Genomic DNA, 15,769 nt, shown 5'->3' on the forward strand with positions numbered 1-15,769 from the left:
CAAAAATAGAAAAGGACTAGACACCTCATTTTCATCTTCTGGATGTTATTGGATTTATCGTCAAAGATATTGTATCTAGTGTTATGAATATATTATATTATGGATGTTCATTTAGTACTCCGTTGTAAATAAGCTTCCTGAAGAAATTTATCCATATAAGACTCCGCCATAAATATGTTTATCTATTTAGTACTCTATTGGAAATAAGCCTCCTGAAGAAGTTTATCCTTTCGGTACTCCGCTATACATAAATATTACCAATGATAGAAGATTATCTATATCTTACACAGCAGCTTACAAGCAGCTTACACAGCAGCTTCCTTTCTTCTATAAATAGAGCAGAATTCAGTTCATTATGTACAGAAGTTTGAAGTTTGAATAATATATCAGTTTCTCTCTATACTTGTCTTTACTTTACAGTCTTTATTTTATAACACGTTATTAGCACGAGACTCTGCCATCTCGAGCAAATACTTTGAAAGTATCAGAGGTACGAACTTTCTTTTTCTAAATAATGTCAAATCTTTCTAAACTTGAGTTTGTAGCCCTGGATATATCGGGCAAAAGCTACATGTCTTGGGTGCTTGATGCCGAAATTCATCTTGATGCGATGGGTCTGGCAGACACCATCAAAGATAAAAATCAGGCATCAAACCAAGACCGTGCCAAAGCAATGATATTCCTACGTCATCACCTTGAGGAGGGCCTGAAAATGGAATATCTTACTGTTAAAGATCCAGTCATACTGTGGAGTAATTTGAAAGATAGATATGACCACCTGAAGATGGTCGTTCTTCCACAGGCACGTTATGATTGGACTCATCTAAGGTTACAAGATTTTAAATCTATCAGTGAGTATAATTCTGCTATGTTCAGAATTATTTCCCAATTGAAACTATGTGGTGATAATATTACTGATCATGATATGTTGGAGAAAACTTTCACCACTTTTCATGTCTCGAATATGCTCCTACAGCAGCAATATCGAGAGATGGGATTTAAAAAGTATTCTGAACTTATCTCACATTTTCTTGTAGCCGAGCAACATAATGGGCTATTAATGAAAAACCATGAAAGCCGACCTACTGGTTCTTGTCCATTCCCTGAAGTGAATGAGACGAACTTCCACCAAGCTAAACGTGGAAGAGGACGTGGCCCCAGTCGTGGTCATGGCCGTGGTCGGGGAGGAAACTCTAATCGTGGTAATAATAATGCACCAAAGAACCCTCCTCACCACCAGCAGTGGAAAAGGAAGGAACAAAAGCATGAAGCGGTGCAAGCAGCAAAGCCAGAAAATGCATGCTATAGATGTGGAGAAAAAGGGCACTGGTCACGTACATGTCGTACGCCAAAGCACCTGGTTGAGCTATATCAAGCTTCCCTGAAGAAGACAGAGAAAAATGCTGAAGCAAATTTTATTTCTGAAGATAATTTAGACTTCATGTATTTGGATGTAGTTGATTACTTTACACTCCCAGAAGGAGAAACAAGTCATGTGATCGGTAGTGAATCTGTAGAGATGTAAATATTTTAATTTCTGTTATTTGTAGTAGATAGTATAGTTATGTAATTGTTGTACATAAATAAAAGTTATAATGTTTACTATCATATTTATTTTGTTTATGTCATTTTGAAGAATATGGATAATCCTTAAATTATGTTTGGATCAAAGACCAATCATGAAGATATTTGTGCAGTTGATAGTAGAACAACTCATGCCATATTCAAAGATCAGAAATACTTTTCTTATTTGCATAAGGAAAAAGCAAATGTTTCTACAATTTCTGGTAATATAAGTTTGATTGAAGGCTCCGGAAGAGCTATTGTATTTCTGTCTAAGGGAACAAAACTTATTATCGACAATGCATTGTACTCCTCCAAGTCCCGAAGAAACTTGTTGAGTTTTATAGATATCCGCCGAAATGGGTATCATGTTGAGACAATAGATGAAATGAATGTGGAATATCTTTGTATTACAAAGAATATTTCTGGCCAGAAATGCATTGTAGAAAAGTTACCAACTTTATCTTCTGGCTTATATTATTCAAAGATTAGTACAGTTGAAGCACACTCTATCGTAAACCAGAAGTTTACTGATTCAAATACTTTTGTGCTTTGGCATGGCCGTTTGGGCCATCCTGGATCAATAATGATGAGACGAATTACTGAAAATTCGAGTGGGCATCCATTAAAGAACCTGAAGATTCTTACAAATAATGAATTTTCTTGTGATGCTTGTTATCAAGGCAAAATGATCACTAGACCATCACCAATGAAGGTTGGCATTGAGTCCCCTACCTTCTTAGAACGTAGACATGGGGATATATGTGGACCTATTCACCCACCAAGTGGGTCGTTTAGATATTTTATGGTCCTAATAGATGCATCTTCAAGATGGTCTCATGTGTGCCTATTATCATCTCGCAACCTGGCGTTTGCAAAGTTATTAGCCCAAATAATTCGATTAAGGGCACAATTCCCAGATTATCCTATAAAGGCTATTCGCCTTGATAATGCTGGAGAATTCTCATCTCAAACTTTTGATGATTACTGCCTATCAGTTGGGATAAAAGTTGAACATCCTGTAGCTTATGTTCATACTCAAAATGACCTTGCAGAGTCATTTATTAAACGGCTGCAATTGATAGCAAGACCACTACTTATGAAAACAAAATTGCCCACTACTGTTTGGGGCCATGCTATCTTGCACGCAGCATCACTTATCCGTCTCAGACCAACGCATTATAATAAATATTCTCCGTCACAATTAGTTTTTGGTCATGAACCAAATATTGTCCATCTACAAATTTTTGGATGTGCTGTATATGTGCCAGTAGCACCACCACAACGCAGTAAGATGGGCCCTCAAAGAATGTTAGGAATATATATTGGGTTTGAATCACCCTCTATTATTCGCTATCTTGAACCATTGACAGGAGATTTATTTACTACTCGATTTACAGATTGTCGATTTGATGAAACAAATTTCCCACAATTAGGGAGAGAGAAAAAGGAAAACAAAAGAGAAATTGTGTGAAAAGTTTCATCATTATGTCACTTTGATCCACGTACCCCTATATGTAATCAGGAGGTCCAGAAGATCATCCATTTACAGAATATAGCAAATCAAATGCCAGACGCATTTACTGATTTGAAAAGGATAACTAAGTCACATATCCCTGCAAAGAATGTGCCTATCTGAATTGATGTCCCAGCAGGACCATCTATTAACATGAGAGCTAGTGAACCTAAAGCACGCCTGAAGCGTGGTAGGCCTATGGGTTCTAAGGATCGAAATCCTAGAAAAAGAAAATCGACAAATAATCAAAATGAAATTATGAAGGGATCTCCTGAAGAGACCCAAGATCTGATTAGTTATGAGATTCCTGAAGAAATCAATAAACCCGAGACTCAAGTGAGCGAAGAACTTTTAATAAGTTCTACTGGTGATGGGATTAATTTAAATCGATCTGAAATAGTGGTGGATAATATTTTTGCATATAATGTTGCACTTAACATTATGCAAGATAATGAGGATTTTGAACCCCGATCTGTTGAAGAATGTCAACAAAGATCTGATTGGCCAAAATGGCAAGGGGCAATTCAATCAGAATTGAACGCACTTGCTAAAAGAGAGGTCTTTGGACCAGTAGTCCAAACACCTACTGGTATAAAACCAGTTGGTCATAAATGGGTTTTTGTGCGAAAAAGGAATGAGCAAAATGAAGTTGAAAGATACAAGGCTCGCCTTGTCGCACAAGGATTCTCACAACGACCTGGAGTCGATTATGAAGAAACATATTCACCCGTTATGGATGCCATAACATTTCGATATCTCATCAGTTTAGCCTTACGTGAAAGGCTTGAAATACATATGATGGATGTGGTTACAGCTTATCTGTACGGGTCACTTGATAATGAGATTTACATGAAAATCCCTGAAGGATTTAAAATGCCTGAAGCATATTCAAAATCTCGGGAAATGTACTCAATCAGATTACAAAGATCTTTGTACGGTTTAAAGCAATCTGGGCGCATGTGGTATAATCGCCTCAGTGAATATTTGCTGAAAGAGGGTTACATAAATGATGTTATTTGTCCATATATTTTTATAAAGAAAATGGCTTCAGAATTTGTTATACTTGCTGTTTATGTTGATGACATAAATCTTGTTGGAACTTCAGAAGAGCTCCAAAAGGCAATTGAATATCTTAAGAAAGAATTTGAGATGAAAGATCTTGGGAAGACAAAACTTTGTCTTGGTCTGCAAATTGAACATTTAGCAGACGGGATCTTTATCCATCAATCTGCCTATACAGAAAGGGTCTTAAAACGCTTTTACATGGACAAAGCGCACCCATTGAGTACACCAATGGTTGTTCGATCATTTGAAGTGAATAAGGACCCGTTCCGACCTCCAGAAGAGGATGAGGAACTCCTGGGTCCTGAAACACCCTATCTCAGTGCAATTGGTGCACTTATGTATCTTGCTAATGCTACAAGGCCTGACATAGCATTTTCTGTTAATTTACTAGCAAGATATAGCTCTTCTCCTACACAGAGACATTGGAACGGGATTAAGCATATATTGCGATATTTAAAGGGAACTCTTGATATGGGTTTGTTTTATGCTAACAAAGATAGTGCAGATCTTGTTGGTTATGCAGATGCAGGTTATTTATCTGATCCCCATAAAGCTAGATCTCAAACCGGGTACGTGTTTACATGTGGAGGTACTATCATATCATGGCGCTCCACAAAACAATCTATTGTTGCTACTTCTTCAAATCATGCTGAAATAATAGCTATTCATGAAGCAAGTAGGGAATGCGTATGGTTGAGATCAATAATTCATTTTATTCGAGAAAAATGTGATTTGGAATGTGAGAAAAGACCCACAATTTTATACGAAGACAATGTTGCATGCATAGCCCAATTGAAGGGAGGATTTATAAAAAGAGATAGAACGAAGCACATTTCACCAAAATTATTCTACACACACGATCTTCAAAAAAATGGTGACATTGATGTGCAACAAATCCGTTCAAGTGACAATCCAGCAGATTTATTCACCAAATCTTTACCAACTTCAACTTTTGAGAAGATGGTATACAAGATTGGAATGCGGAGACTTAAATATTTGAAACAAGGTTTTCATCAGGGGGAGTAAAATACGCGATGTACTCTTTTTTCCTTATTAAGGTTTTTTCCCACAGGGTTTTCCTTATAAGGTTTTTAACGAGGCAGTCAGCAATGCGTATTACTAAATATGTGTACTCTTTTTCCTTCACTAGGATTTTTTTCCCACGGGATTTTTCCTAGTAAGGTTTTAACGAGGCACATTATCTTTTAATGAACATCCAAGGGGGAGTGTTATGAATATATTATATTATGGATGTTCATTTAGTACTCCGTTGTAAATAAGCTTCCTGAAGAAGTTTATCCATATGAGACTCCGCCATAAATATGTTTATCTATTTAGTACTCTATTGGAAATAAGCCTCCTGAAGAAGCTTATCCTTTCGGTACTCCGCTATGGATAAATATTACCCATGATAGAAAATTATCTATATCTTACACAGCAGCTTACAAGCAGCTTACACAGCAGCTTGCAGTAGCAGCTTACACAACAGCTTCCTTTCTTCTATAAATAGAGGAGAATTCAGTTCATTATGTACAGAAGTTTGAAGTTTGAATAATATATCAGTTTCTCTCTATACTTGTCTCTCTATACTTGTCTTTACTTTACAGTCTTTATTTTATAACATCTAGATTTTAATACTGAATAATTAAGACCTTGTTTTCTCAACATCTAAATGTGTATAATTTATCTTTAATTAAAACTAATAAATATAGAATTCAAATAAATAAATAATAAATATTATATCCGCAAAATATTAGAGATAATATTAATTTTACATGGTGTTGCATAAATTGCTTCTTTAATGAACCACATTCTAAAAGCCAGCAGTTGGCGGTGGTTGTGTGTTGATGGCTGGAGGTGATGGATGTGCGATGGTGACTGATGGTGATGGCTAGCGGTGGAATTGGTTGGATGGTGCTGGTCAAAAATGATGGTTGTGAGGTGGAGCCAAGTGGTAGAGGTGGTTGGTAGTGATGACTGGTTGTAGAGGTGACTGGTGGTGAGGACGGTCTGAGATGGTGGTTGTGAGATGGAGGCTGATGGTAGAGGTGATTTGTAGTGGTGGTAGGTTTTATAGGTGGTTGCATGGTGGTAGCGGATGGTGATGGTAATAATAGAGTAGAAGTAAAAGATTACATTCACAAAATCTTTAACTTAACATCTTAATGATTTTAAGACTCTGTACTAGATCTGAATAATTGAGACTTATTAAGAACTAATATTAAGTGGTTGTGAAAGAAAAACAACAAACTAAATGCACTTAATAGAGAGATCTGAATGATTCAGATTCAAACCTCCATAAAGTGGAAACAAATGGGGCCAAGTTCCTCTAGCGTATAGCACTTAAGCGGTCATCTCCAGAAGTAACTTCTATCGTCCTAACTTATAAAGGTTTGTTTCTAAAACCTCTCGGTCCTTCACTCTTGGATCTTAGGTCATTGACTCAGGAGCTTCTGGTTGCATATCTAATAAATATCTTTCCTCTACTATTAGTTACGTTCCAAAACCATGGCAACAATAGCAGGTCAAGCGACTTTCATCTTTGACTTTAGTTTAGTGTTACATATTTTTTTGATCAAGGTAAGCTTTCATTAAATCAATCATCCAGAGGATGTAATTGATTACAAAAAAGTCAATTCTCCTGAAAAGCAAAAACCTCCTATCTGCTCAAGGAGCTTACAAAATCTAATAGATCTAATGAGCTATTTACATCAAAGTGGTTACTCCAAGCAAAGAGATTTACTAAACATCTAGCTTTTAGTGCAGTTTAGTGTTACATATTCTAGGTTGTTCCTTCAATCTGTATCAATTAGCTGTTTATCCCAAACATTTAATTGGATGTACCATATATGAGCCACACGGAATTTACTACCTCGACCTTCCAAGATAGGCCCACAGCTTATCCTATTACTGACTCTCCTAGATTACTCCATAAATGGTTGAGACGGACCAATTTTCTATTTTTCACACCTTTGTACTGTGATTCCCATTCATATTTCCCTAAACCCTAAACCCGTCATAATATAAAACATGAATATTTCCGCAGACATCATAGACTTCTTGCAAACTATAAGCTGAAGTCCATTCTCATTAGTCAAAGAAAATTTAAGATGACGACCCAAGTGCTCCAGTCATGATACACTATTACATTTCATCACAGAACAGAGTGAATAAGACTGATCTCTAGAAACAGAAGATGAATAACCACTAGACTGTGGTATTACTTTATAAAATTCCATTTTCTCAAACTGCAAAATCCCTTAACAAGAAAGTCATGCTGGATGGCTATGCAGATAATTATTCTCAAAGGGAAATTTCTAGTAGAAAGGAACATACTATTCCATTGTATAACTAATTACAGATTAGCTAACTAGGTAAGAGATACATTTAAAAAGGCTTGTTTATTTCCAGGGGAAAAAACAATTCACTCAAGCACATTGAAACTGTTATTTTGAAAGAATCAACAACAGCCAGATAAAAGATGGTTAAAGACACAATGATAGCAAAAATTGACATAGAAACACAAACTTACTTGCTTTGCACGTTCCAATAATTGAATTGCAAAATAGGAGATTCTTAGCCGCATCTTTGTGCAGGAATGGAATGAAGTGTCCCCTCTGCGTCTATCAGAAAACTCACAAATTCTCAGAACCCTAGTCAAGCCCTCTGCATATACTTCATAACCCAACTTTATGATCTCCATGGCAGTTAACTGCCCATATCCATTTTTCTTTGAATCTTCTGTCTTCTTTTCCAGAGGTAAGTGAAACCCTAGACCTCTCTGTTGCTTAATCCTGTAAAATGGTTTCCATTCACGTACTTTATCCAAGTTTATTTCACGTAGTAGATGTACAGCTGCAAGATAAAAATTACCAAAAATGAGATAATAAAGTCATACTTTTTTTAATAAATAGATAATAAAGTCATACTAATTTGAAAAAAAAAATATATAGACAAGTGAACAAGACAAGTACTTCACATCGCAAAAGGTAGAAACAGTACCTCGAATAAAAAACAGAGAGCACAGCTGATCCTTCATTTTCCTAGTCATAATTCTTTATGCAAGCATATGGTCCATATAAACGATACTAACTAATGAGAATTAAGGCTTGATGTTGTTGCTACAGTTGCATCATGAGTTATTTTGATCTAGTTAGAGACTTAAACATCAGTGTAGGGTTAAGTGTGAGCACTAAAGAACCTCTATAGTTATAGAAAACCCCTAATTTCTCTTAAAGACATTATTAAGCATAGCAATGAAATGAGCCTGAATTGAGTGGAATGAACATGGAGAATTTATACATAGGTGGCCCTAACTAATATGCAACTGAGACGTACTCCCTCTGTCCCAATTTATGCGACTCTCTTTCCTTTTTAGTTTGCCCCAAAAGAATGACACTTTCTATATTTAAAAACAACTTAACTTTAAACTTCTCATTTTACCCTTAATGAGATGACTTATAGCCACATACATGTCTATGGCATATTTTAGATCACAAGTTTCAAAAGTTTATCTTTCTTTCTCAAATTCTGTGCCCAATTAAACACCCTCACATAAACTGTGATGGAGGGAGTAGCTGATTGGTATTAATAAATTATCATACCTTTTCACAGAATTGTATATCTTTTAGTAATTCAATTTTTAACCTGTATTCTGTGAAGACACTTCTTTATAACTAGACTAGTCAAATAATTCAAAAGCAAATAAAAAAGCATTTCCCATCCAACAGCTAAAACTTTTCGATGAGACGGTTCATGCTATTCAACATCAACGTATAAAAATACAGCAGGCTAATCTTAATAAAATAACGAGCGTGCATCATCAATCTATGCAGTTAAACTTCTATAGTATCTGCTCTAGTGAAGATTTTAAGAGGTTAACAGCTACCGTCAATCTGGACAACAAGCTTATGAGCATGTGTCAGGTCATCCCAGACATAGCCAACACTACTTCCAGATGCCAAAACCTCCGGCTCTGTTAAACCCTGAAGGTTCTCCACGATAAAGGTACACGATAAGAGTTAATTGCATGATTACAATATGTTGAAACTTGCAAGTCAAACATCGAAAAACGATGAAAAGAGATACAAAACCTCCTTCTGATAATATGTAATAGAAGTATTTTCCAAGCGGTTTTCAATCCGGTAAGGCAGGTCCATATTTGCTGGCCAACAGAAGCGTAAAACAATTGTAGGACCATCTTCAACCACATGAACAGTGGCGAATTCACACATGGATGAGTTATGCTGAGTTGCAGGATCTGATTGTTGAACAGAATACTCGGTCGACTTCTTGAATTTAAGAAAAAATCGTCCAAGCGAAGCAATACAAACTGGCCCAGACCAGGAGAAACTGGCCTTATTGGGTTGAAATTGGACAAAAAATGACGAATCATTTTGGGATTTTGCATGCTTTTTGAGAAAATTCTCAAAGAAGGTGCGTCTTTTAATTGTTGTCATCCCATTTCCACTCCTCAAAGTTAATGCTGCTCTCTGCTTACTGTTGAGTGTAACAGTTGTGTCAGTCCCATCCTCCTAAGACAAAAATGGATTTCGTCATCAGTTTAACAGCAAATGAAAGCTAGCATCTGAAATCAAAAACAAAGACAGACCTCCAAAAAACATTGACGGACAGTGATGACTTCATCTGACTCATTTAGTATGACGTATCTGGGATACATTGATACAACCTGCAGTGGAACTACTTTGCTAACAGATGGTTTCAAAGAGACTCCTAACTTTGTAACAGTTTTGGAACCAGATTTTCCTTCCACTTCAAGGTTCACCTCCGTAAGGCCTGATAAAGCATCCAAGTCCAAGGGTGCTTTAGAGGCTCTCTCATCCAAGAGTGTAATGTGCACCTTGTGGCATCTAGCAAGGATAAGCAAGAATTATGCAGGGTGAAAAGCATAATGCCTACAGTTTCATAACCGCTGATAGATGGAACAAGGAGAGACGACATGATGGATTCGACTAAACTAGAACTAGCGAATTAAAGTAGAAAAACTTTACTTGCTGAACCATGATTTTGTTGATCCGGGAGGAAGATAAGATCCTAATTCTGGAGGCACCGCAGAAGCAATATTTTCCACCTCATGCCTGGATATAATAGTACCACTCAGCAAAGGACAAAACTGAGCCAAATGAAAAAATTACAACTCATCTTGGACGAGAGATTACCTAGAAACAAGCTTGTGATTTGCAGGAAAATAGAACAAAGAAAATTCGGTATTATTCTCCAAGGTGTAAGAAGTAAAGACAGCAGCCTGCACCAAACACAGACAAATTTAACACCTTGCTGTAAGGTAATAAGCAGCTAAGCAGGATAATTACCTCCAATATCCCTCTCTGTCCACGAGATAATCTAAGCAATGCAAAATACTTGCCATTGCCAAAATCTAATTCGATATCCAAAAACTGAACTTTAGTTTTGCGCTTCTGCAGCCGCTTAGCACTGTCGCTACTATTTATTGGTTTGCAGCTTGTACCAAATGAAGTTAAAGTAACAATAAAATAAATAGCAGCAGGACTTGCATATAAGTTTACAGACGACGCAGAGGGAATAGTTGCCTCATTGCATATGCAGTCAACACCATTAGTAGATGGCAAACCTGTACTAAAGCAAAAGTCAGTAATACAATACATCAACTAACACTTGAACCAGATTTAATTTGCTATTACCTGTATCACTGAGTCTCACATGAATCTCCATATCTAAGAAGTTGGAGAAGTGAACAGTAGGCAGCAGAAAGATTTCTTTCTGCTCTTGCAAGGCAACTGGCGAACTTTTATCTACACGCGCATACCCAAAGTTATCTGGATGTATGATAGGTACATCCTTCCCAGTGCTTTCAATCAGAAAATGAATCTTTGCTACACGTCCATCCTTTGACTTAATATCACAATGTGCTGTACTTAAGGAATATTTCATTGATTGAAAGGAAAATGCTTTCCGCACTTGGTAAGTAAGTTTATCAAATATCCCAGATAGTCGAACAGGCTTTCCACCTCTAAGATCATCCGACCAGCAAGCTGATGGATTCTCAAAATGTGTTAAGTCATCTGTAACTTCAGGTCTAAAAGAAAATAGGAAATTACCTGCAAATTAAGTTCCAATATCATGGATTTCCTTGTTTAGGAGCTTAATCAGAGATCAAGAGGCATCAATAGCTTGCTTGAATAAATAAGTGCTTGGCAGCTGTAATAGAACATCATCTATGTCCAAACTAAGTAAATATGATAAGAAAATTTGAATTGCACATTTACTATATGGGAAGACAGAAATATAGCATCTCAACGACGGGATTAACAGAGCCTTAGCATATTTCTGTTTTCTTTTCTGATCGAGAAACTGAGTTTTAACATCATAACACTAGAAGCACCTTTGGGGGTCGTTTCATTTGGAGACAAGTTATGTAGGGTAGCCCCGCAGGAATTAGTAATGTAGGGATTGTTTATGCGGTGACCAGTAACACAGGAATTGTTATGCAATGATTAATAATGTAAGAAGTGTTATGCGGTGATTAATAATGAAGGGATTAGTGTTATACAAGAACTACTTACTTTAAGGGCATTTTTGTCTTTAAATAGTCTAATCTCTGCATTTCTAATACACGTATTCTTATTTCACATTCTACTCCGCATAAAAAAATAAATCGATTCCTGCATAACTTATGCGAGTATTATTTACAAGATGCAAAATTACAACCAAACGATGTATACGTTATGCTAAATTTAATGAGATCAGTTCTCCTCCATCCTCATTCTATCAACCAAATAAGGTATTTGGTTCTGCTGAATTTAATGAGGAGATTAATTATCCATTTCAAGAAACCAAACGAGCTCTTAGTCTACATATTAAACCATCACATATGCCATGGTTGCCGGAAGCAAATGAACCATTAAATTTGACAAAGTCTTAGGTAATTAGCTGATAATAACAAATTGTAATAGGAGTCATTCGCTTTAATCAGTGCTATTAAAAGCCACCCCTCTGTCACTTTAAGCAATAAAGTGATGCAAAGGAGGGGTTATTGCATCATGACTGAAGCCATGTGCTTCGGAGAAGTGTGTGCTTCAAACAATAATGCGCAAACTGATCCAAAAAAGAAGTGGTTGATCCTTTGATTCTCAACTTTGAAGAGTTAGGACAAATTTGTCTTACCATACTTGGATGTTGAAAAATTAGTTATTTTGATTGAACTTTGGTTGTAAGTACAAATTCACATATGTTTGGTAATTTTAAGCTTCTCGTACATTTTGTGCTTCACTTCAAAGAGGCATGCACTTTCTTTTCTCGCTTTTCACTTCAAGCCCCATTGACATTGTCGCTTTTTTGCGTGTTTCGCTTTAAAATACACTGGCACTAATGTTCTCAGTTCCTCTTACGCAACACTCAGTAATTTTTGCTATCAGACTTTCCTTTTCTGCATTTTGAAGTTCCAAAATTTTCTCATATCTGAACAGATAACAGTTTATATACGTGTAATAAGAGAGCATGTATTTACTATGACTTAGCTAAGAATATGTTTAATTTTTTTTATTTTTTTGGGCCACGGTGTCACATACATAGAGCTACTGTTCCCTGTCAAAAAGAAACACATAATGATAAGCAAAGGTCATTGTCTACTCGTGAATTTGTTCCAAGAATATATTAAAATGAAACTATGAGCTACAATATAAAAAGTCCAGTATCGAACAACTGAACTCAAGCTCCTACTACCACTCTATATGCCTTGAACAGCTTCTAGAAACCTATAAATAGATATAAAATGTCATTCTTAGGCTTAATTCTTCAATAAAAGTGCAATGCACAGAGCCTATAGCTCGGTTTCATCTCAACTACTCAAAGGAAAAAAAGTTCAGATAACAAGCAACTTACTTTCAAGACTTTGTTTATCCTTGTTTGCAATCAAAAATTGTCTTTTTCACCTATTTAAAGTCTTTATTGTTCTCACTCAATTTCAAGGCTTTCTAAAATTTCCAGTTAAGAACCTTTTTTTTTTGGATTGAAAATTTTTAGAATTTGCTGCAGAAAACTCTTAAAGATAGCAGATTTTAACCCTAGTTAGGAGTCTAAACAAGATATCCCTTCTCTTATTGGAGAGTCTAAACAGGAGTTAATAGTTCGACTTCGTTTGTCAATCGAAACTAGCGAGGGCGTCAAGCAAAAGCTTGAACTGTGGCAAAGCACTTTAGAGAGGTGATAAGTAGAAGTAAGATTGAATACATGCACTGCAAGTTTAGTCAGCATGAGAAGGGCGAAGTTGAGATGAGACTAGACGTGATTGCATTGCCAAAATGCAAACAATTAAGACATCTACGCTTGTTTCAAGAGAATGGAGTGATAAATGAAGATGTTACTCATAGAGTTAAAACCGGATGATTGAAATGAAAAAGGGCTACTGGGGTGTTATGTGATAGAAAGATGCCTATCAAGTGAAAGGTAAGTTCTACGGAACAATTATAAGACCGACAATTTTATACGGTAGTGAATGTTGGGCCGCTAAAGCTCAACCTATTCAAAAGATGAGTGTGGCAGCGATGCGGATGCAAAGATGGATGTGCGGTCATACAGGATTAGATAAGATTAGAAATGACCACATTCGCCAGAAGATGCAGTAAGCACGCATTATAGGATAAAATTCGCTTGAATTGGTTTCGCCGTGTCCAATGTTTATCTACAGATCGATTCATGGGTATGAAAATATTGTGAGTGAAGGTGTTAAGAGGGGATAAGGTAGACCTAAAATAGCATGGAAGGAAGTCATCTCGCAAGACCTACAAATTGTTGGAATCAATGCAAACTTAGTTAGCGATAGGGCACAATAGAAGAAAAATATTCATCCAAGTGATATCTACTAATTGGGAATAGGTTTTAATCTTGTTAGAGAGCTTATAATTATATAATTATTATTATTACTATTATTTATATTTATATATATTTAACTTATTTCTCATTTTTATTTTATTTGGTATTGATGATGACATGAGTTGAGCTCAAATGGAGAAGTGAGGATTGATATAGCCGACCCCAACTTGTTTGGGACTGAGACCTACTTGTTGTTGTAATAGTTCGACTTTGTCTAGAAAGGTAACATGTATGACATCTAAATCAATTCCATAAAGTTCTTTTCCTCGGAAGCAGGCAATTTCAATATCAAAGCTTGAAAGGAGGAAACATGCTTGAAACATACCAACACTCAAAGAATTTAGTGTCTTCTTTCGTTCACCAGAGAGATTTATGGCACCAAAGGCTGCCATAGAATCGTCAATTGTGTCCCCGGCCTTAAGCATCACAGAAGCATAATCAGCTTCCTTATGCTGAGGGCGTTGAAAACGCAGCTCCATTGAGAAATCAGTATCATTGTGTATCTTTAGTAATGGAGAGACGACGATTGTCAAGCAATCCTACAAACATCAAGAAAGAGGATTGTAAACCATAAGAACATTAAGTTAGACATGCCTGGATATCCATCTTAAGAAGAATCAGCTGCGGTACCTCAGTCCTGGGTGAAACTTCAGCCACAAGAAATGGACCAGGGAAAGTTTTTGACTCTGGTCAATAGCAAATAAGTTTAGTAAGCTCTAAGTTTGAATTCATTGAATATGCACAAAGAACTAGTAGTGGTTGCTATTATCAGCAAAAGCTATAGCAAAGTCGTTTATCTCAAGTTGGTGGTGTCAGCTAGTCCAAAATCCAAGTCTTAACAATTAGTGCGAAATTTATTTATATATTAAAAAAACAACTTGAGGGAAGAGCAGCCTGAAACACCTTGTAGAGATACTATACGTGGTCTCCACGCAAATGACTGGGTTTCCAAGAGTGAAAGATGAAGTGGAGAAGTAGAGAGAAATCCTCTCTCCGTAAGCTGGATAGAGAAGAATGACGCTTCCGGAGGTCGATTTGCCAAAGCCAAGTGCCTTACAGACAAAAAGTTAGGCTCCTCACATGATGAGCACGCAAGTAAAAATTCAAATAAAGCAAAGGCAAAAATACAAATGAAAACACCGTGATTAACCTCTCAAAACATAAGAATGAAAATTGTGGAAAGGAAATTAATTACATGCAAGCCCAGGACACTGGAGCTTACTCGGTATAAATTTTTTTTATAATTTATAAGGGAGCTTACTCAGTATAAATGTGATACACAATTGAAAACATCAGCAGCAGGCAAAAAAAAGTAAAAAACATATTCCAGACACACATACATCATATACTTCCTATTTCAAAATCTGTTAAGCTGGTGTTATCTTGTACTGAGCAAGGATGAAATAGGGCTGCGAGTTGAGAAGGTAGGCTCTAGATTGCGGGAGATGTATCATTCTCAAGGATGGCGGAGGCACAATGCCCACATACTACAAAAACTGATTGTACGTCATCTGCGGAAAGACGAGTAAAATAGAGAAAGTGCAACACGGTCAGGGTGCTTGAGTAGAAGTATGTCTCCCTTATCGAGGGAAAAGAAAGAGATTGAGAAACGACTTTTTTATCCTAAAATTGCACAAAGGGAAACTAGGACTTTCTCAATCATTTGCACGGCATAAGACACATGAAAATTAAATTCCCATCTAATTTCTGCTGTTATAGTTTATAGTTTCTTTCTTTTTTCAATTAGTAGGTCGA

At 36.5% G+C, this 15,769-nt stretch overlaps 1 protein-coding gene across 4 annotated transcripts in view; it reads right to left on the bottom strand.

The window, feature by feature from the left end:
- LOC107820581 (uncharacterized) overlaps window positions 1-15,769 on the bottom strand; it is a 53,570-nt gene that overhangs the window by 16,237 nt on the left and 21,564 nt on the right. For all 4 annotated transcript variants that reach the window (XM_075234486.1, XM_075234487.1, XM_075234488.1 and 1 more), the window contains 11 exons: window positions 14,918-15,066; window positions 14,645-14,700; window positions 14,340-14,553; window positions 10,825-11,241; window positions 10,477-10,754; window positions 10,324-10,409; window positions 10,156-10,242; window positions 9,756-10,014; window positions 9,238-9,678; window positions 9,033-9,129; window positions 7,677-7,999 (listed from right to left, as the gene is read on the bottom strand). In XM_075234486.1, the coding sequence (XP_075090587.1) occupies window positions 7,677-7,999; window positions 9,033-9,129; window positions 9,238-9,678; window positions 9,756-10,014; window positions 10,156-10,242; window positions 10,324-10,409; window positions 10,477-10,754; window positions 10,825-11,241; window positions 14,340-14,553; window positions 14,645-14,700; window positions 14,918-15,066 (2,407 nt within the window). The remainder of the gene's footprint in view (window positions 1-7,676; window positions 8,000-9,032; window positions 9,130-9,237; window positions 9,679-9,755; window positions 10,015-10,155; window positions 10,243-10,323; window positions 10,410-10,476; window positions 10,755-10,824; window positions 11,242-14,339; window positions 14,554-14,644; window positions 14,701-14,917; window positions 15,067-15,769) is intronic.

Source organism: Nicotiana tabacum, chromosome 17 (genome assembly GCF_000715075.1).
Source record: "Nicotiana tabacum cultivar K326 chromosome 17, ASM71507v2, whole genome shotgun sequence".
In the NCBI taxonomy this organism is placed as follows: Eukaryota; Viridiplantae; Streptophyta; class Magnoliopsida; order Solanales; family Solanaceae; genus Nicotiana; species Nicotiana tabacum.